Source organism: Pimephales promelas, chromosome 25 (assembly GCF_988280905.1).
Source record: "Pimephales promelas chromosome 25, fPimPro1.hap1.1, whole genome shotgun sequence".
In the NCBI taxonomy this organism is placed as follows: domain Eukaryota; kingdom Metazoa; phylum Chordata; class Actinopteri; order Cypriniformes; family Leuciscidae; genus Pimephales; species Pimephales promelas.
Window position 1 is genome coordinate 23,074,281 of NC_142793.1, and position 22,528 is coordinate 23,096,808.

The window sequence follows — 22,528 nt, forward strand, 5'->3', positions numbered from 1 at the left end:
TTCAAAACATTCAAACCTGCAAAGTTTCAAAACATCAAAAGCTGTGATTCATTTAACGTAGCCTAACGTTACTTGAACCGCGCGCGGCGAATGAAGCTTGCTACGCACATTATAGCACATTATAACGGATCGTTCTGTTTCTAGGTTGAAATACATATATATATCCATATTTTTCATCTGTAAGTTACTTATAGGTCCATGTAAGGTCATTGTCTCGTTCACAAAACCCTTATCATTTCGTCATTATGAATAGGCACTGGGGTAAAGGGAATCGATCATGAATTACAGCCACTATTTCATAAATGTCAACGTGTTGCCAGATTGAAAGAAAACGCACCACTTATCGCTTTTGTGTGACTATTTTTAGCTTTTAATGTAATGTTTAACTTTGTTGTAATATTTGTTAGAAATTATTTATCCGTTCACATTAACATTTATGCATGTGCCATTGCAATAAAAATAGCTATGCGTCAAAACATTGCGCCTGAACACATCTCGTTTTCAGACCTCAGAGCACAAATGGGTGCAAATGCAAACGCGCAGACCATTCAGTCTTTATATTTTTTACATAGCCTATTAGCCTATATATACAAACAAAAGTGAATGTGCATTTATCACAGCTATGATTAGACCTAGAACTGCTTTTGCCATTCTTATTTCTTCTTTATTCCATTAAATCATTTTTAATCCATAAACAACCCTTTGATAAAAAGACAACCACCAACTCAATTTAAAATAGTTTATATTAGTAAGAATCTGGCAACCGCTGTTCATAAAACAAAGTTCAAAGTTTGCCAAATCACGCAGTAGTGTATTCGTGCAGAGCTTGTGAACTCATGCTGCATTGGGACTGACTGTTAACGGAATGGCGATGAGGGAGTGTGTTATGCTGCTCTCACTCGTGCTGATCGCACTGACTCTTCAAAACACTGTGAAAGCAGAGGATGGTAAGTCAGATTAATGTGTCATGAGTGCGTTTACTTGCACAGTACGCTAACTCTTTCATGCAAGGATAAAAAAAACGACATTTACATGGGTTAAATGGGTTTACTAAACGGGATATTCTGTCGAAAGCGCATTCACAGAAGTAGGTGTGTCGATCGGGGTTTGCTTTAAAGGAGTAGTTCACTTTAAAAAAAACAAAAAAACTTTTGCTGATAATTTACTCACCCCTATGTCATCCAAGATCTCCATGTCATTCTTTCTTCAGACGAAAACAAATTAAGGTTTTTGATGAAAACGTTCCAGGATTTTCTCCATATAATGGACTTCAGTGGGGTCCAAACGGTTCAAGGTCCAAATGAGAGTTTCAGTGCAGCTTCAAAGGGCTTTAACGATGAATAAGGGTCTTATCTAGGACCCATCGAGTCATGACTGATCGCGGATCACAGAACAGAACAAGGCAAGCATTTGTGCTTATAAAACTGTTTTATTTATTTTTTAAATGACCGATCGTTTCGCTTGATAAGACCCTTATTCATCATCTGGTGTTGTTTGAAGCCCTTTGAACAGTTTGCACTGAAACTCTCTTTTGGACCTTGAACCGTTTGGTTCCCATTGAAGTCCATTATATGGAGAAAATCCTGGAATGTTTTCATCAAAAACCTTAATTTCTTTACAACTGAAGAAAGAATGACATGGACATCTTGGGTGACATGGGGGTGAGTAAATTATCAGCAAAAATTTTTTTAAAAAGTGAACTACTCCTTTAATAAAACACTATATAATGCGTGTATGATGCATAGTTTCAGATGGAGTATAGCATATATAAATTAAATAAATATAAATGAACAATGACAACAGTATATGTATAAAATAGTTTAGCAATTGTATGCATTCAATTAAAATAAAGTAGTTTCAGAAGAAGTATAGCAACTATAGCATATGCAAATTAAAATTAAATAAATAATATAAAATAATTATTAAAAAATATTATAAATTATTTTAGATGAAGTTGAATAATAAATTTCAATGAAAATAAAATAAATCAATCAATATAAAATAATTAGTGTAAAATGTATAATATAGTTTCAGATGAAGTAGGTAAAATAACATAAATATAAAATCAATATAAATTTGAAAAGATGAGCAAATTATAGGCCAGTAGACTAGTATTTTAATCATGGTAATTAAAGGCAAAACATAAATTAAGGCTTGTATTTTAATTAAGCATGTGAATTGTAATGAAATCCAAAAAGTATCCAAAGTCTTCTTTTGAAATTTTCAGGACGGTTACTTTTTAGTATCACTAAGTCACCTGTGGGAGAGAAAAAAAAAATCGACATCTCCACTTTAACGCTAGAGAGAAATCCATCTTTCATACGTATTACATAATCAGATGGTATTTGCTTTCGATTAGAATGTGTTCATTTAAAAGAGGACATTTCAAGCTTTATATAGGTATATTACAGTACCACCTTAAGTTTAAATGTTAGAAAAAGAAATCAATTTTAAGACATCTTGCTGCACCAGAAGTGGACGTTTCTGAAGAATGACCTATTTTCTCTTATAAAGATGAAGATTGACATTGTTAATAAAAAAAATTCTGTTAGATGTGTTTTGACTACTTTTTTGTATAATTATATCACTAGGTAAGGTTTAATAACAATTAAAAATCTTATATATTAATATATTATATATAAAACTTTTTTTTTTTTTAAAGGGCCTCTTTGCCTGGGGCCCTCACTTAGTGTAGGTTAACCTCACTCCATACCCACAACACATTTTTTTTTTTTTTAAATGAATTGCACAGGACCTGTCTTGCAAACCAAATCTGGGGTCCTGAAAGGATCACACATGAAAGCAAAAGGAAAGGACACAGTCGTCCATTCGTACCTGGGCATACCGTTCACCAAGCCACCCGTGGGTTCATTGAGATTCGCTCCACCCCAACCTGCAGAGAAATGGTTCGGAGTGAGAGATGCTACAAAACAGCCGCTCATGTGAGAATAAATCAAAGCTAATCCACCTGTAGATCAATGCCTTTGCTTCAGGTCCAGGAGATCAAGTGGTGACACACTTGTGTTCCTCTGTGTCTGTCCCAGGTGTCTGCAGGATAAGCAGGTAGTTGAAGACTTGATGCGCAATTTATCTATGAAGATGGAGGTTCCTGATGCAGCAGAGGACTGTCTTTACCTCAACGTCTACACACCTTCTAAACCTGGAGCTAATGACAAGTTGCCTGTAAGTTTGAATGATTTGGTTGATCTTTATGTATTTTAACATTATTTGTATTTTATGCATTTTAATAGTATTTTAATGTTGCAAAAGGTTATGGTTTGGATCCATGGTGGAGGTTTGTCGATGGCCTCTGCGTCCATGGCTGAAGGACATGTTTTGGCTGCCTATCAAGATGTAGTTGTGGTCCTGATTCAATACAGGCTTGGCCTACTTGGATTTTTCAGGTAAAAACTAATTCTTACCAACATAAAGATCAAATAAAATCCAAAATATTTTCAACTAAATCTAAAACATGCTTGAAATGTGCTAACAACCTTAAACTACATGATTGAAAATTAACATGAAAACAGAAGCTTTTTAAGTGCTAGTTGAGCACTTATGGGACAGTTCATGTCAGATTTTGTTGCTGATTTGAAATCTTTTAATCTTATTATCTTTAAAGATATTTAAACCTTCAAACTTCAAGATTTTAAAACTATTAAAACCCTTTTAAACATTCAGACTAAGCTTTCTCAAGCATACATCAAAGTTTATCAACAAACTTTACTGTCTAGTTCTAAATAATATCACTGCCAATATGTTGAAACACTTTTTCTCGTTTTACCTGTCCAGGTGTTGGAGTAACATTAAAAGATGACTCATCAAACATTATTAAGGTCTATGTTTGGTTTGCATTTAGCAGGCCATGTGTTTTTGGACTTTAGACTTGCATGTAATCTGTTTGAATGGCTATAAATTCCTACTAGTTTGTGATTGTGATGCTTTAGAATCTCTGATTGATTAGTTTAAATGATTCAGTGCAATTGAGGTTTAAGGTCTCTGATGGAGTTGTATGATTATATTCTGCCCTTTAGCACGGGAGATGAACATGCGCCAGGAAACTATGGTCTTCTGGACCAGGTGGCTGCGCTTCAGTGGGTCCAAGAGAACATCCACAGCTTTGGGGGCGACCCTGGATTAGTGACCATCTTTGGAGAGTCTGCTGGAGGAGTCAGTGTGTCTTTACATGTAAGAATTTATAAGTAATATAAATATATATTCTTTAATATAGTGCCGAAGTGATGACGTCACTTTGTAGGACAACTCGTAAGGTAGCGGCGCATGGGTTCCCTCGATCGAAAAGCAATGCAATTTCCCCATAGACTTTTGGAAAAAAAATCGCAAAAAATAAGATCTGTGTTAATCCAAAATGTATACATTTTGAAGCCTATATAAAGAAAACACAAAAAAGTTTAAAAAATCACAAGCAGGTTATAACTGATTTCATAGATCAAAACGTGAAAATATTTAGAGGCTTTGTTCACCACAGACCTTATTTCAGGCGATTTAGCAAAAACACATTCAAAAATCCCATAGACTTTAGAGCGAGGGAACCAGTAGTGCTAAAATGCTAACTCACTTCCGCGTTTTGGCCTAAAGAGTGACATCGTAACTTCGGCACTCTATTGGCTTCTTTGAAATTTTCAGTTTTAATTTATTGACTATAAAATGTTATGTTGTGTATTATGGTATTTTTTAAAGAGGCCATATTATGCCCTTTTGGGGGTCTAATAGAATAGGTTTTCATATTTTCTTACATATTTCACACAGTTGCAGCACCTCTCTTCCCAGTCTGTCAGTAACGCTCTGTTCAGTTCCTGCCTCTATGAAGCCCCTCCTTTAAAAAAAAGTGAAATGTGCTCTGATTGGTTGGCATGTTTAGGAAATTTCACACCCCATATTCCAATAAGACTTTTTTTCAGTCAAAAAATGAGTATTATGTCATTGAACCCAAACATTAAAAAAATAAATAAAAAATTCACAGGTTCTTTCACCATTATCCGCAAACCTCTTCCAACATGCTATCGCAGAGAGCGGTACTGCAGCAATGGATGGTCTCATGAGTCCCAACCCTCTTGCATTAGCTCAGGTCAGTTACATCTGTTCAAATTTTAAACAAATTAATTTACTAATTTCTGTAGTAAAAATGAAATCAATTTAATTCAAATATCACTTGTTTTATCTAGGCTGTAGGAAGTGTATCTGGCTGTGATATTTCCAGCACGAAGGCGATTTTTAACTGTGTGATGCAGCTGACAGAAGAAGACATCTTGACTATTGCTAAGGTCTGTCTGTCCAAATACTGGAATTTCTCACAGAATCTATGCAAAGTCCACCTATGCACTAAACGGCGTGTTGTCTTTTAAAACAGGGGCATCCAGAGTTTCGTTTTGGAGTGACAGTGGATGGCCAGTTTCTTCCAAATTCTGCAGCAGATCTTCTTCAATCCCACCAGTTTAATAAAGTGCCTCTGATCACCGGAATCACTAATGATGAGTGTGGATATATGCTGCCAAATGTAATGACTTCTTCACTTTTAATATTTGTAAAAAACAAGCAAACATGAGATTTGTTTTTACAAAAATTAGAACTTCAGTCAGTATTATACAGTATATTCACATTTAGCAAATGTTTTTCCATAGTACTTTTCAGTTCCAGGATGGACAGATGGGATGGACATTGATCAGATCGTGCCGTTTTTGACCACTTTTAATCCTGCTGTAAGAGAGTTTTATCTTCAATTTTATATATATTTATATACATAATTGGAATAAATTAAATCATGACAAATTTCATAATAATTTAATAACAACTTTTGAAATAGTTTGGTTTGGTGGACTAGATCTGTGACACAGCTGCTTTTGAGTATTGCTGCTGCAGAGCAAGAGTGGACTTGCTACTGTCAATTAGAGCTGTGAAACGATTAATCGAGATTAATCGCATCCAAAATAAAAGTTTGTGTTTACATAATATATGTGTGTGTAGTGTGTATAATTATTTTGTATATATATATATATATATATATATATATATAAATACACATGCATGTATATATTTAAGAAATATTTGCATGTATATACTTTATATATATTTATACAAAATTAATATTATACATAAAAATAAATATTTGAAATATCAATAACACATTTTTCTTAAATATATACATGCATATGTGTGTATTTATATATAAAAAATAATTATACATACTACACACACATATATATTATGTAAACAAACTTTTATTTTGGATGCGATTAATCATGATTAATCGTTTCACAGCTCTACTGTCAATAGATGTTGGCAGGTGGAGCTGGTGGAGGTTTTTAGAGGAACTCTGATAGTAAGCTTCAAGACTAGCCTATATGGTTTGCAATTTAAAAATGCTTTTTAAAAATATATATTTTTTAAACAATATTTCTGGTCTATTTTGATCTCCTTTAGCTTCAAGATCAGTCAATTCTTGAGCTTGTTTTAAATGAGTATCTGGGCACATCCCCTGACCGGATCAAAATCCGAGATGGTTTTCGAGAGATGATAGGAGACTTTATGTTCAACATCCCAGCTCGCAAAGTAGCGAATTTCCACAGAGGTGAGAGTTTGTTCAATTTGCTGTAGAAGTATGTCTGTGTTTAATTTGTAGAAACCTGTTTCAGTGAAACACAACAATAATTATCCATTTCGTTTATTTCTAGATGCTGGTGCACCAGTATACGTGTATGAATTCCAGCATGCTCCTAGTCTACTTCAAAAGAAAAGACCCAGTTTTGTTGGAAGTGACCATGGAGATGAACTTGCATTTGTTTTTGGTTTATGCTTTGCAGATGGAGATATAAAGCTGGAAGGTCGACCCCAATTACATAACAAACAGATTTAGTGTTTTAGAAGTATGGTCACATTAGCGAACTTTAACAAAATTTCACAATAAAATGGTCCATTGTCTCTTGTCAGCAATGTAGTGATGTATGAAGCACAGCTCACAGAGAAAGCAGGTTTCAGTTGGTCAACACAGGGAATTTCCTTTAACACGTTGTGAAATCTGCTTGGGGAAATCACAACGAAATATCCAGTCATGTGTATTACTATTGAAATGACTGGATTACGACTGTGAAAATTTGCAGAAAAACGTTAAATGTGACCATACCTTCAGATCTCAAACTTTAGTCTCATTGATGTAATTAACCACAATAGTTGTCAAAGTAAGGATTTTATGACACAGTGATACAGTATCTCTCTGTTTTTCCTATTTGACGTCTTTCTTCCTGTTTTAATTCAGGCGAAGTCTCAAAAGAAGAAAATGAACTTTGTAGATCTGTCATGGATTACTGGGGCAACTTTGCTCGCACAGGGTGAGTGAGACAAATCTCACGTCCTACATTTTGCACGTGGATACACGCGGATAGCACAAAATGCGTGGAGATAACACACCACCTGACTCGAAAGTGGCGTATATGTTTACGCAAAAGTCATGATGTCATGTTGATTTTGCAGAGTTCGACGGGTTCCTGGGTCAATATAATTTGTTGATACTGGAACAACATTCCTGTCTGAAAATTTAATCTAACCCTACCGATAACTTATCCCTAAAATCAGAGGGAAATCATACATGAATAACACTGATGTAGAAGCACCTAACCCTGGTTGTTTGCATAAACTTGACATAAACTGTAAACTTGTCCCTCAAATCTGATTAGTTGATTGGAATGCTGCAAAGATGTTGCACTTGGTGAAATCAAGTTCTGCAGACAAGTCCAGTTGAAAGTTTCAGGGTGGTAGACGGATATCAAAAATAAAAAGCTTTGTTTAAAGGATGAAATTCTTGAAAAGTAGTTTGAGGAAAGATGTCTTTGAGGAAGTCCGTTCAAATGTGACAAATATTTGCCAAATTAAATCTTGTGGTGCAACCAACATGCAGAAACATACACTTAAAACAGGAAGTGATATCATAGTGAAGACCCCTGCCGTCGTCTTGAGTCAATCAGTGAGGTTGTAAAAAGCAATGTAATGTGGCTTCAAAAAAATATCAAAATTGAAAATACTGTGGAAACAAAGACACCTACATCTTGGATTCCCTTGAAGTAAGCTAAAACATATCACAAATTCAACATGACATCATGACTTTTGCGAAAACATACACGCCACTTGACTCGAAAGTTATCTCTACGCATTTTGAGCTATCCGCGTGTATGTCTACGCCATTAATGTCCGAGTGATTCTGCGTGTATGTACACGCCGTCAAATGTCCGAGCGAAACGAAGCAAAATATAGATCTACATTGGGGGAGCGATGTTTTTTTTCCTAGAATGGTGAGGGACTAAATGAATGCTATTAACCCCAGTGACGGGTAGGTTTAGGGATGGGGCTGAGGTTGGTCATATACAGTAATGTAACATTAAGTCAACGGCGTTCATAAACACGCTCAAAAGTGATTATGTGTCTTGATAGCACACCAAAAATGGAAATACGAATTGGCGTGTCATACACACGCTATGTCATGAGATCAGTCGGCAAAAATTAATTTCAAACTGAATGTGCACCGGCACCCACATGTCAGCTCTGCGAGCTGGAGGCTCTCATATTTTATTTTTTTAAACTATATTAAACAAATATGTATAAATAGAATGTATTTCTAAGAGTTTGGCAAATGCATTTGACCTTTTTCAGGTCTCCGAATGGTCCGGGCCTCACATCGTGGCCTGCATTTGGAGCTGAGGCTGAGTATCTCAGCATTGGACTGGAACATAAACCTGAAAAGGACCTGAAGGGAAAACACTTTCATTTCATGACTCAAACCCTTCCACGATTAATAAATAAGCGAAAGGAAGGCAAGTTATCAGAGTCAGCAGTGTTTGAAAATTGGCTAAGGCTCACTGTATAATATTAAGAATGGTTGCACATTTGTTTTTGACAGGACCCGTAGCACATACAAAATTAGGATCTCTAAGAGGTTCCTTCATGACTGCGAAGGGCAAGGACACTGTTGTCAATAGCTATTTTGGTGTACCGTTTGCAAAGCCACCCGTGGGCCCCCTGAGACTGGCTCCACCACGACCTGCAGAACCATGGCAAGGAGTGAGAGATGCAACCAAGCAGCCACCAATGTACGATTAAAGCAAAACTACTGAAATTGTCAGTCATTTTCGTTTGGAAACCGTGACACTTTGCTTTTTTCTTATCCTAGGTGTTTACAGCCAAGGGAGATAATTATAGAGTTCATGGCTAATGTGTCTATCAATTTCGAGATCCCTGAAGTATCAGAGGACTGCCTTTACCTCAACATTTACACTCCCTCTAAGCCTGGGGACAACACCAAGTTGCCTGTAAGTGTTTGGTCTGAATTTAATTGAGCTTTGCTTTGGTTAATGTTTTTTTTTCTCTCTCTAATACATGATGTGCAATAGGTTATGGTTTGGATTCACGGAGGTGGTTTTTCTGTGGCCTCTGCTTCCATTTTTGATGGACATGTTTTGGCTGCTTATCAAGATGTCGTTGTAGTCTTGATCCAGTACAGACTTGGCCTACTTGGATTTTTCAGGTAAAAACATCTACAGCTTAGTTATTTGCTAAAAATATTGTTTTAATTGTTCCATTGTTTCTTCAACTGTGAGCACTTTTGGCCCTGTGGACTTGTAGAAAATAAAGTCACACATCAAATACTCTCATGTTCACTAAGATTGTCCAACAGTGTATATGCAGTGTATATGTCTGTCACATCTCAAATTATGATTTGAGTTTAATAGCATTCTGAGGTGGACAATTCATTTTAAAACGACCAACTCATTTATCTTAAGAGTCTAATTTCACTGCTGTCTTTTGCTGGGATCTGTGGCCGCATAAATCCTGTTCCAATTGGGCTTTAAGCAGCCAATCATCAAGGTAGTTGAGTATGCGGATTCCCGTCTGTCTCAGAGGAGAGAGAGTCGTGTCTACACACTACGTAGAAGTACCCAGAGCTAGAGGAAGGACTGTTGATTGGTAAGCCACCCCCTTGAACATGAATCTAAAGAACATCTGTGGTGGGGGAGCCATCTGGATGTGAAAGTAGACGTCTTTCACATCCACTGATATAACTTTCCGGGGTGAATTTGCGTGATGATTTGTTTAATAGTTAACGTTCTGAAAGGCCGTCTCATGAGGGCGCGATCTACCCTCATTGTTTTACCCGCCATCCTTCTCGGGGACGAAGAAGTAGAACTGGCAACAAAAACATTGTTTCCAGTGCCCTGAACTGAAGAGGCGACTGCAAGATGGGCACGCTTTTGGGGTGGCCCTGCCTCGGTGGGTCTTAACTCTTTACCCCTCCGCTCCGCTTTTGGCTGGGGCTGGACGGGTGCTGAGGCTTGCCTGGGTCACTTCTGAGTCGACTGGACCATCTTGAAGAGACTGGAGGCAGTGGAGGAGCTGGTTCTTTTGGGGAAGTAGTGAAGTGCCTGCAATGACTTATGGGCCACGATGTAGCGCTCCACAAAGCCGTCTGACAAATGGGCATTTCTGCATGGCTTAATATAGGCAGCCATCCCTGCCACTTTCGGTGGGCTAGAGCAGCCTTTCTCAAAGTGGGTGCCGCGGCACACTGGGGTGCCCCCTAGCTGTGTCAGGGGTGCCGCCAAAAAATTACGTAGGCTAAAAAAAATGTGAAAAAAAACCCCCAGAAAAAAACAGCTGACATTTCATATATAAATATATTTGAATTTACATTCTTTTTTTTAAACATATGAACATATTAATAAAATTGTAAATTCATTTTAGATAAATATATCAAATTAATCATAAAAAATCCGTCTCACAAGTCCGAAGCAAGACACACACAACTTGACGCAAGTGACGCAATCCATAGCAACGCGTTATAGCAACACCTCAGACTGACAGAAACGTAAAAATAAACGTGAATTTAGGCCACTTTAGTTACAGCATTATGGATCGTTTTTTGAAAAGAAAATCCTCACAAGAGCCGGGGATTTTTATTTTATTTTATCTGCATCCTGCACTTCATTTGAGTTCTCCTGGTCTGGATTTGTTATTGGGTTCTTGTATTGGGCGGTCCACCTCTTACGGTTTTATGGCATTTGTGTCTCTGATTAATTATTTTGTGAATTACTTTCCAAACCTGTGTTTTTAAAGGTGCTATAAAGTTTTTATTATTATTGTTATTTACAGTTCATATTATGCTCTGTTCATTACTGTTCTGTCTAACTAAACAAGACATTTGCATTTAAATTTGGGTTATGCAGTGTTTTTAAATTATATTTTACACTGGGGTGCCTTGAGATTTTATGCACTTTTGAAAGGTGCCCTGACTGAAAAAAGTTTGAGAAAGGCTGGGCTAGAGTGCCATTGGTCTATGTGGTTGCACAGACGTTAACCAATCAGGCTTCAGGATTCTGAGAAAATGTAGTTTTCCCTATCAGTGTCAGCGAACTGACAAGTCAACCATATCAAAAGGGAACTTCATTTTTGCACAGTGAAATTGTAAACACTTTCAATATTTGTATTATAACTTGTGTTTATAACCATTACAGTATATATTTTTTTAGATGAATATGATGTCATAGTTTAAGGCTGAAAGTCCAGTGAAATCTGTATTTGAAAAGTAGTCAAAATAAAACATGGCATGATAAAAATATCCCAATATTGTTGTAATGGGATCCTCATTACAACAAAAAATTATAAAATTCTTCAAATCTGTTAAAGAACCCTCTGAGATATAAAAGTGCCTGAAATAGAAGAAACTCTGACATATAAAAACAATATTTGCTCTATAAGAATTAGGCAAACCTTTCACTCTTTTGTGAAATTCCAGATGTGTGAATTTTTATTGAAATTACTAGATTTTGCTGTGAAAATTCACAAACAACAGCAAATGTGACTGCACCTTTAGTTGTATAGAATACTAGTAGACTATTTTCCATGTTTTGAACATTATCTCTACGACCTTGTATTTGATAAATGACCATTTAGCACAGGAGATGAACATGCGCCAGGAAACTATGGTCTTCTGGACCAGGTGGCTGCGCTTCAGTGGGTCCAAGAGAACATCCACAGCTTTGGGGGCGACCCTGGATTAGTGACCATTTTTGGAGAGTCTGCTGGAGGAGTCAGTGTGTCTTTACATGTAAGAATTTAGTTGTTGGGCTCATGCAATGATTGGGGACTTGTATAGATCTTCTGAAATATGACTTTACATATTCTATGTGTTTAAAAAGTTCTCTAAATATTCTATAGGTTCTTTCTCCATTATCTGCAAATCTGTTTCGCTATGCTATCGCAGAAAGCGGTACGGCAGCAATGGATGCTGTCATGAGTCCCAACCCTCTGCCAACAGCCCAAGTACATTTCACAAATTCATTACAAATTCAAAGTTACGATTTTCATTTTCTTTCACTGTAACAAACAGATATTTAATCAAAATGTATCAACATCTTTCTGTAGTATATGGGAAATTCATCTGGCTGCGATATTTCCAGCACAAAGAAGATTGTTGACTGTGTTATGCAGATGTCAGAAGAGGACATATTAAAGATTACTAGGGTTTGCATTGCAACCATCCATTCATCTATTCATTCTTACACATGACATGTTTATATTTAATAGAATTTCTTAAATTGTTCTCATCTTTTACTTTCTGTAAAAAAAAAAAAAAACTTGTAAGGTCACGCCATTAAGTAATTAATATCAGTATTAATAATATTATTGATACAGATCATTTCTGTGCTAAATGTGTGTTTGCATATGTTGGGCTTATAATACAGGAACAATTTATGCTTCGTTTTGGAGTGACAGTAGATGGCCAGTTCCTTCCGAAATCTGTAGAGGAGCTTCTTCAATCCCACCAGTTTAATAAAGTGCCTCTGATCACCGGAGTTACTGATGATGAGGCTGGATATGCATTACCTAATGTAATGGAAATGTTTCTTTTTATATAATTTTACTGAAAAACATTGATTTAAAGTCATAATTATTTCCAAAATACGAAATATCTGAATGCGTGTAAGACAATTTAATTTTCAAAAATTATTTTCTATAGATTCTTGGACCCCCTGGGTGGATAGATGGATTGGACCGAGAGCAGCTCATGGCATATTTGCCTCCATTTAATTCTGATGTAAGACATCATTATTATTATTATTATTTTATTTATTTTTTTGCTGATATCTTCATAATTTGTTTCAAAACTAAAAAGTTTGAAGTTTCAAAAGTAGCAGTAATAAGTATATTTACAAAGTGCATGGTAGAACAGTTCATTCACTCTATTAACCAATCAACTTATTTGTTAACTACACACACACAAATAAAAAGGAATATTATTTTGGTTAGTTTCATTTGCCCCTATCAATAGTTTCTGCAATTATTTATGGCATCCCCCAAGGTTTTATTTTAGGTCTATTCCTGTTTTAGTTGTGTGTTAATTTTAGGTAATGCAATCACAAAGCATTGTGTATTTTATTTTTTATTTTATTTTATTACAGTTATGCAAATGTATATTCCTATTACTTCTAAAGATCAAAACTTTGTAAAAAGACTGATCTGTTATATTACACAATTGAAATACCAAGTTTCAGGACATGACTGAAATACTGGCTACAAAAATACATATAAATCATGGAGGATAAATTATGTTGTGTGTTGCTTTAAATCTTAAACGAAAAACAAAAAATACTCCATTAATTTAAATATCACTTTCTTTACCTTCAAAATCAGGCGATTGCGGAGTTTGTTTTAAATGAGTATCTGGGCACATCCACTGATAGGATCAAAATCCGAGATGGCTTTCGAGAGATGATGGGTGACTTTTTGTTCAACATCCCAGCTCGCAAAGTAGCGAATTACCACAGAGGTGAGCGTTTACTCTTTTTATGCATCACTGTGCCACTGTGTACCAGTTATGCCAGTTTATTTTCAGTCATTTTCCCTTAATAGATGCCGGTGCACCAGTGTACATGTATGAATTCCAGCATCCTCCCAGTATAATTCAAAAGAAAAGACCCAGTTTTGTTGGATGTGACCATGCAGATGAAGTTTTTTTTGTTTTTGGTAACTGCTTTGGAAATGGATTTCTAAATATGAAAGGTACAACCTAATTTATATAAAATAATAGGTTTGTTAGTATTCAAGTTCTAACTGCAGTCTCATTTTTTTTTTTTTTTTTGCAAAGATTTAACTGGAACTACATCGTCAAAGTGATGAGATATTGGCTACTTTTTAAGTCTCAATATTAAGTTTTAATATTCTTTCTTCTTCATAATTCAGATATACACACAGAAGAAGAAAATGAACTTAGTAAAACTGTCATGGCTTATTGGGGAAACTTTGCCCGCACTGGGTAAGTGATTACATCAGTGATAATAAAACACTTTTGCTGTACACTTTTTCCCACGGTTTTGACGTCTTCGGTTCGGTTCGGTTTAGAAAGCTAAAATTGCTTTTTTTTTTAAGTGGTTTAATGAAAAAATTGTCTTTGTCTTTAAATTAATTAAATTACAATTAAATGTCTGCTAATAGACGTTATTCAGAGCAGCGCCATGACAGGTATGAAAGTGAGGCTGTGAGGGATAGACTTACCGTGTCTCCAATGGCATCCGCTGTAAAAAGCTGAATAAAGTGGCTAGATTACTTACAATTTTCCACAGCTTACATTGTCGGGAGTTTTTTGTCAACTGACATTTCTTGGAAAGATATTTTTCCAGTGTTTCATGAGCAGAACAATCCGAAAACACATTAAATAACAGTACAGCCCACTGAAGAGATGCAAGTCTATCCCTCACAGCCTCGCTTTCATTCTCATTAAAAATCAAAGATGGCGCTGCCGTGAATAAGGCGTATGCTGTAAACTATAGCCATTAGGGAGCCGCACATTACTATAACATTAAAGGTTGTATCCTAGACTTTTAACCTAAATTCAGATGCTATTTATTTTTTAGATATAATAATCAACACACAACACGTTGAATGAAAACATGTAAACTGAACATAAGGCAGTTTTGCATTAACTTGTGTTTTTACTCTAATTTGTTATTGAAATATAATATTTAATACAGTTTTCATGAAATATATTTTAAACATACATTAAATAATCAAGATATCATTAACAGGTTAAGTAAAATATAATATAAATAGGCTAAAATAATGCATTTATTTAGTGCAAGAGTTCATTTAGGAAGGAACCAAAGTTGTGGACACTGAATCACTTGCCTGAGGTAAATATAATGCTACTGACAAGCTATGCTGTTTTATTGACGTCTTTCCGCTGCTGAAACACCGATTGAGCGATTACACGAGTTATAATGCCTTTCAGTAAGTAGACTGTATCTTTCAAAGTTTCAACATACCTTCAGGTGTCCATTCTGGAACTGAGGAAAAGATGATCGCGTTTACTCAGGCGCCGCGCTGCCGCTTGACATGAGGAGCCTAGTAGGCCTACAGCGATCTGCAGTGTTGTGCCCGAAAGCGTTCATATTTTGGGCGAACGTGAACTGAACGTACTGTATTACCGCCTGATGAACGTTACTGTGAGTGTGAACGCACGCTCTCTCAGTTTAACTTCGTACAATAGGGTGCCAGATGTCTATAGAACCTTCCAGACGAAACCCCGGCTAAAGCACACGTAAACAGGCCTTAATATGTAGCGGGGAAAACATTCAATCTGGCAACACCAGCCACCAGTGTCGCACCGCGCGCGGCCGCCGTCGACAAAGCAGCGAGCGAGGAGGTGTCGATCATTCAAACTGGTTTTGGATGGGAAAAATCTTACATTTCTGTGCAAACTTTGCCCGTCGATAAAATAATTGTTGTCTGTGGCTGTATATGGGCTGTGGCAATAATAATAAAGCTCTCAACATATGGAAAAAAAGAACTATGAACTAACTGAACTAGTTCATTTTAAAATGTGTGAACTGAACTTTGAACTAGTTCATGTAGACCATTACAACAGTGGTCTTGATAGTGTTTTTCATTTGTGTTTTTATACTGTGGTAAAACTACCCACTTATAAACGGGCAATAGGTTTCATACTAATTATTTAATCAAAATTGTATTTATTTTTTACTTTACACATCAATTTCTCAAGTCAATGTTTTACAACTATTTTTTTTTTTTGCAAGGATTATTTTGCAATGCATATTTAGAGCCAGCCAGAGTAACTAAAATAATTAACATTAGTTATATAACAGTATTGCAAGTGACAGTTTTGCATTAGAAAGTTTGTTTTTTGTGTGTGTTTGTCATTGACGTCAGGTCTCCGAATGGCCCGGGCCTCTCAAAGTGGCCTGAATATGGAGCTGAGGCGGAGTATCTCGGCATTGGAATGGAACAGAAACCTGGCAAAAACATTAAGGGAAAACACTTTACTTTCATGACACAAAAACTTCCACAGATAATAAAAGAGTGGAATGAAGGCAAGTTATCAATTTCAGATTTTTTTTTTGTCATGAAACCATAATTCATTTGCTAAATGCAAGTCAAAATATGCAAACTATATTAAATCTTTATATTTTATTATTATTGTTTTTCTTGACAGGACCTGTAGTGCAAACAAAATTAGGATCTTTAAGAGGTGCCTTCCTGACTGTGAAAGGCAAGGGAACTGTCATCAATAGCTATCTCGGTGTACCGTTCGCCAGGCCCCCAGTGGGGTCCCTGAGACTGGCTCGGCCCCAGCCTGCAGACAAATGGCAAGGAGTGAGAGATGCTACCAAACAGCCACCAATGTGAGATGCCACTCAACCGTATTTCAATTCAGATGTGTTTAGACATTTCCAGTATCTTATATGCCGTGGTTTCTTTAGGTGCATTCAGGACAGGCAAGTGAGTGTCGTTGAGATGGAGTTTCTCTCTATGGATGTGGTGATCCCTGAGGTCTCGGAGGACTGTTTGTATCTCAACATCTACACTCCAGTCAAACCTGGTGAAGAAGACGCCAAGTTGCCAGTGAGTTCATTAACAGCTTTTTAGTATTGAATGTCCTCATAGAAATTGGATCGAGAATGTTTCCATGTGTTTTCTAGGTCATGGTTTGGATTCATGGTGGAGGACTTTCGTTTGGTTCAGCTTCAGTGTACGATGGCTCCGTTCTGTCAGCGTATCAGGATGTGGTCGTGGTGCTGATTCAGTACAGATTGGGACTGCTGGGATTCTTAAGGTTGGTGCCATACATTATTTCACAGCACAGATCATATGAATGCTTAATGAATGCGGAAAGATCACCAATTTTAATGTTTTAATATGAGGTGTGAATATTTGCTATTTAATAAGTGTGATTTTTAACCTAAATCTGATACAATTCATAATATTTTCATGAACTTTTTATTATTATTATCGCAGTTCAAGCATGAAACCTATTACATCAGATGCGTTATAAATATTAAAATAAATGTATTAATGAATTATTTAAAAAAAAACTATTAAAAATAAGGTGCAAAAATAACTGGATTAAAAATCCACTGTAGATTTTGATTTAATAGATTTTTACTACAAGTAGGTACAAATTTAGTCTGTAATTGATACGTTAATTAAATCTGGATTAAATTTCCAGTCAAATAGATTCTTTTAATGCTTTTTTAATTTACTAGCCGTAATATTGTTCGATTTTCTCATTGACTACAAAAAGGAAACTTCTTTTTTTTTAAAGAAACAAAAGGTATTAGTAATCAAAATCAAATAAAAACAATAAACTAATAATCACATCAATACAATAGGGCTACCAAAGTTACTTTGTTAAATTTAAGGATGAATCAAATGTTTAATGGCATTAAACTATTGCAATTAATGCTTGTAACTTGGCATTAAAATTGATGCATGCTTTGGTACGTATTAATGATGCTCTGAAATTTCTGAAACTGAAAAGATTTGGCCAAAATCGTTGACAATTGCCCTATTATGTGAATACATTTTTCTGTATTTAATTCTTTTTGCAGCACAGGAGATGAACATGCGCCAGGAAACTATGGTCTTCTGGACCAGGTGGCTGCGCTTCAGTGGGTCCAGGAGAACATCCACAGCTTTGGTGGAGATCCTGGATCAGTGACCATCTTTGGAGAGTCTGCTGGAGGAGTCAGTGTGTCCACGCTGGTGTGCCTCTTTATTTAGTTACTGTAAAAACCATAATTCAGCTGTAATGATTGTATAGAATGATGGAGTCACTTTCTGTGTCGTCATGTCTTTAAGATTCTTTCACCATTGGCTTCTGGTCTGTTTCATCGAGCCATTGCAGAAAGCGGGAATGCCTTTTGGCATGGTTTAGTGATGGATAATCCTTTGCTGATCGCCCAGGTATCATTTCCTTTCATAACCTTCTTAAATTATTTAAGTCTTTCTTAAGTCCTCATGTTGATGATCATTGCAGAATGCAGCCAAATCATGCAACTGTGACGGTAGCAGTTCATCAAAGATCGTTGACTGCATCATGGGCTGGTCTGAAGAGGAAGTTCTGGAATGTTCCAAAAAGGTGTAAGATTTTTCATAAATGTTCATAATAATTAGCCGATGATTTACTCACCCTCAATGTGTGTATGACATTCTTCTTTAAGACTAATACAATCAGAGATATATTCAAGTGCAAATATTATGCTAGTTTAAAGTTTCTTAAAGTTGTTTTGGAGTCTCCTACGACAGGTTTTCATGCATCAAAGGTCAAAAAAACTGTTTAATTTTCTCATAATATACGTTTGCACGTCACATTTTTCAATGATTCTCAAACGACTCGGCAGATGAACCAGTCTCTCTAAATCCCTACTCTGCTCTGATTGGCCAGACAGCTCAGTCTGTTGTGATTGGTCTACCACATACAGCACGTGTGTCGAAAACAAAAACTCCCATTGCCATAACAATTCACTGCCACTAGCATTTTTTAAAGAGGTGGTAAAATGCCATTTTCACAAGATGTAAAATAAACCTCTGGTGTGTCCCAGAGTGTGTGTGAAGTTTTAGCACAAAATAAACCCCCAGATATTTTTATATAGCATGTTAAAGTTGTCACTTTTTGAGGGTTTGCAAAAACGCACCGTTTTGTGCCTGGCCCTTTAAATGTAAATGAGCTGCTGCAGAGGGCGGGGTTTCTCACGCAGACACACTAAAATGACAGAAAATAAGACTTTCTATTGCATGTGAAAAGATGGATGCTAAAGTTTGAGCTAACTCACAAATGTACTCTTATACAACAGCCTTTCCTCTTCTCAACATGGACTGTGTTCCCGGGGGTGGTTTATATGCATTTTGGGGTTGCTGATGTCACTAACCCTAGAGGAATGTCGTTTGTTGTAGTCTTTTCTTTAAAAGCAAATATCTTCCTTAGCTTTGAACTTTGAGCTTTGTAACTTTGATACTGTTGTTAATGCTCAAACAGCAACATTACACACTAACTAAAGTTAATAAAACTTCAATTGTATTCGTCTGAATTCGGCTGTCATAAACACCTAGGATGACTTGAGGGTGAGTAAATCATGGGCTGATTTTCATTTTTGGGTGAACTGTCTCTTTAAGAAAAATGTTTCTGAAATCATACGGTGTAAAGCAGAAAGATCCCTTGTGAAAATTCATGTTTTCAGACCCATTATTGCATGTTATAAAAGTATTATAGTTTAAAATTATATCTAATGCAGTTGTTGAACTAACTAACTTTAGTTTAAATACATCTTTATATCTAATTTCATAATTCTATTGACTTTGAAATATAGTTGTTGAAGTGTACTGCCAAGCAATTATGATGAACTGAAATATAGACTCAAACTATAAACTGAAACTGTGTTCATAGTTCGAGATGATGCACTTCAGTGTTGCTGTGGATTCTCATTTCCTTCCCAAGCCTGTAGAGGAGATCATTCAGAAACAAGAGTTCAGTAAAGTTCCTCTCATCACTGGTATTACTGATGATGAGTTTGGCTATTTACTGCCCACAGTGAGTAAATATTACATTTATTATTATAGAATATGCATTAGTATACACAGTATAGTAGTTTTTTGTTTTGTTTGAAGGTGCATCTTTCATCTGGTGTTATATTACGGTAAAAAACGAAAGAAAAAGTATTTTTTAGATTTACGTCAGGTTAGATCAATTGGAATAAATGAATAAATGTTGATATTAAGGTAAAATGCCTTTTTAACCCCAAAGTTCCCCTATTATGCTACTGTATTTTTGTTGCATGGTCTTTACAAATTCAAGTTAATCAAAACTACTGTTGAAAATAAAAGGTATCAACTGTGTGAAGTCAACACACAAACATTTATAATATATATTCATATTTTAGGTTTTGTTTTCTGATGCATAAATTTGAATGTTATTTCGCCTTAGTATTTTTTCGCTCCTGGGTGGATTGATGGGATGGATAAAGAGCAAACCGCAAAAGCCTTGACCCTGACTTATCCTGACGTAAGATGGACATTTACATTATGAAATATTATGCTTTCATTTAATTGTTCAAATCTTTCTTCACTTTTTTTTCCTTTGGATTCTGTCCTTTGAACTCAATTCTCTTCAGCCCAGCGATCGGTGGATCATTGACCTGGTGGTAAAGGAGTACGTGGGCCACACAAACGACCCCATTCAGATCAGAGACATTAATAGAGAGATGATGGGGGATGTGATTTTTAATATCCCCACCCTCCAACTGGCACAACACCACAGCGGTGAGAAGCAATCATTTACTGATTCATTCATATTTAAACACTGTCTAGTTAAAGGGTTTCATCATATTTGCAGTCATTTAACTCTTTTCCAGCCAGCTTTGTTTTTTTGTTTGTTTTTTTTGTTGCCAGCCACCGCCAGCATTTTTTTTTTATCATTTTCACAAAATTTTCATTTAATTTTTCATATAACCCCCCCCCCCCCCCCGGTATTTAGTTAATTGTTAAATTATGCAAATATTGAAATTAATATATTAAAATACATTTCTTAGTATCATTAATTTGTTTACATTTTTAATTCAATATAATTAAAAAACTTAAGCTGTAATGTTAAACATTTAAACAGAATGCATTGAAAATATTATATTTAAATTAAAATAAATTTTAGTTATAATCATCCTCATCCATCAAGTTATATTTTATAAAGTAAAGTATATTAATAATTAAATATTAAAATAAAACAAATGAAAATATTTTGTTATATTTATATATGAATGCAGCCAAACCATTGAACTGGACGTCTATTGTGCATGTTTACATAATCCTTTTGCTCCTCAAAATCACAGTGAACTACTCGGAGTAAAAATGTGTGTAAAACCAAGGAACCCTGTTGTGATTTTAGCCTCAGGAGCGCCGGTTTACCTGTACCAGTTCCAGCATCCTCCCAGTATGATCCAGAAGAAAAGACCCAGCTTTGTTGGAGTCGACCATGCGGATGAACTTTTCTTTATTCAGGGAATCTGCTTTGCTAAAGCTCATCTCAAAGCAACCGGTAAGACTCGTGATTACAAAAACAAATTAACTCTTTACTCTGACATTTCATCTAATGGTTCAATCCCTTTAGCTCCTTTCACAAAGGAAGAGGAAGAGCTATGCAGGACTATGATGGCCTACTGGGGGAACTTTGCACACACCGGGTAAAACATCCGTCCTGAATCCTCTCTCTGTGTGTGCATGTGTGTGTAAAGAACATGTCTGCACTTTAATATGTCTATTTTTCGGCAGGTCTCCGAACGGTCGGGGTCTGACACACTGGCCTGAATACGAGGATGAAGCCGTGTATCTCGGCATTGGACTGGAACAGAAACCCGGCAAGAACCTGAAGGGAAAACACTCTGCGTTCATGACCAAGACGCTTCCAGATCTAATTCGACAAGGCCGAGAGAAAAGAGAGCACTTGGAACTATAAAAAGAATAAAACAAAAAATCTTAATCTTGTCAAATGAACACAAAGCACTTAAATGTATGAATAACACAAATTACCATGATTGTAAGAATTTAAATGTTAACCTGTGAAAATCAAATAAGCACTGATTATATTTTGATTCTAAAGTTTGAATTTGAAAGAAATCATTTGATAATTAACCAAGTCATTTTAACTTTAATCTGTTTAGGACTTCAAAATAAAAGTTGGACAACATTTGAAGATTTTCCTCCATTTTATTGAGAACAAACGAAGGCTAAAGCTGCAAACCTCCCTGAATTTGAATGCAACGAGGTGCAAACTAGTCATGAATTTGCGCTTCGAGACTTAGTTACTGGCAAATTCACATAGACGACAATAATCCAACTATTGACAATATTGACAGATAATATAATAAATAAAAAAAATCCATATTACCAGATTAACATCACCAGTATCGGACAATTGACTCGCTTAAGAAGCGGTTTTGACACATAAATGTGATCACACTAAAAAAATAAGGAAATTAAAAGAACAGAAGAAAATTATAAATTACAGTTTTAGGCACAGAGCTTTGCTCAATTATACTCATATATAAATAACAGAGGGAAACCCGGAATTAAAGTCATCATGAAATAAACCATTTGTGAATCAGGACATTGACCAATGAAATAAATAAAATGGGTGCAGAACTTGATTTTATCCATTGGGAATTGAGAAATTGAAGTAAATTTT

The 22,528-nt window shown here is 35.9% G+C and overlaps 1 protein-coding gene across 4 annotated transcripts; it reads left to right on the forward strand.

Moving 5' to 3' along the window:
- The first annotated feature begins 796 nt into the window (after positions 1-796).
- Positions 797-22,030, forward strand: ces2b (carboxylesterase 2b). Of its 4 annotated transcripts, XM_039648178.2 has the most exons (37): positions 797-947; positions 2,753-2,942; positions 3,045-3,183; positions 3,271-3,404; positions 4,035-4,188; positions 4,985-5,089; positions 5,187-5,285; positions 5,372-5,518; positions 5,643-5,720; positions 6,442-6,589; positions 6,693-6,842; positions 7,274-7,346; positions 8,662-8,822; positions 8,909-9,098; positions 9,179-9,317; positions 9,399-9,532; positions 11,956-12,109; positions 12,220-12,324; positions 12,427-12,525; positions 12,747-12,893; positions 13,022-13,099; positions 13,696-13,831; positions 13,915-14,064; positions 14,245-14,317; positions 16,228-16,388; positions 16,511-16,700; positions 16,779-16,920; positions 16,998-17,131; positions 17,907-18,060; positions 18,157-18,261; positions 18,335-18,436; positions 19,742-19,885; positions 20,279-20,356; positions 20,466-20,613; positions 21,233-21,382; positions 21,455-21,527; positions 21,616-22,030. In XM_039648178.2, the coding sequence occupies exons 1-37, from the start codon at positions 866-868 to the stop codon at positions 21,797-21,799; spliced, it is 4,830 nt and encodes a 1,609-aa protein (XP_039504112.2). In that variant the 5' UTR covers positions 797-865; the 3' UTR covers positions 21,800-22,030. The 4 variants fall into 4 exon arrangements, with proteins under 4 accessions (XP_039504112.2, XP_088983999.1, XP_088984001.1 ...); XM_089127873.1 differs by lacking the exons at positions 8,909-9,098; positions 9,179-9,317; positions 9,399-9,532; ... (7 more) ...; positions 14,245-14,317; positions 16,228-16,388; XM_089127875.1 differs by lacking the exons at positions 4,985-5,089; positions 5,187-5,285; positions 5,372-5,518; ... (7 more) ...; positions 9,399-9,532; positions 11,956-12,109.
- Positions 22,031-22,528: the final 498 nt, after the last annotated feature.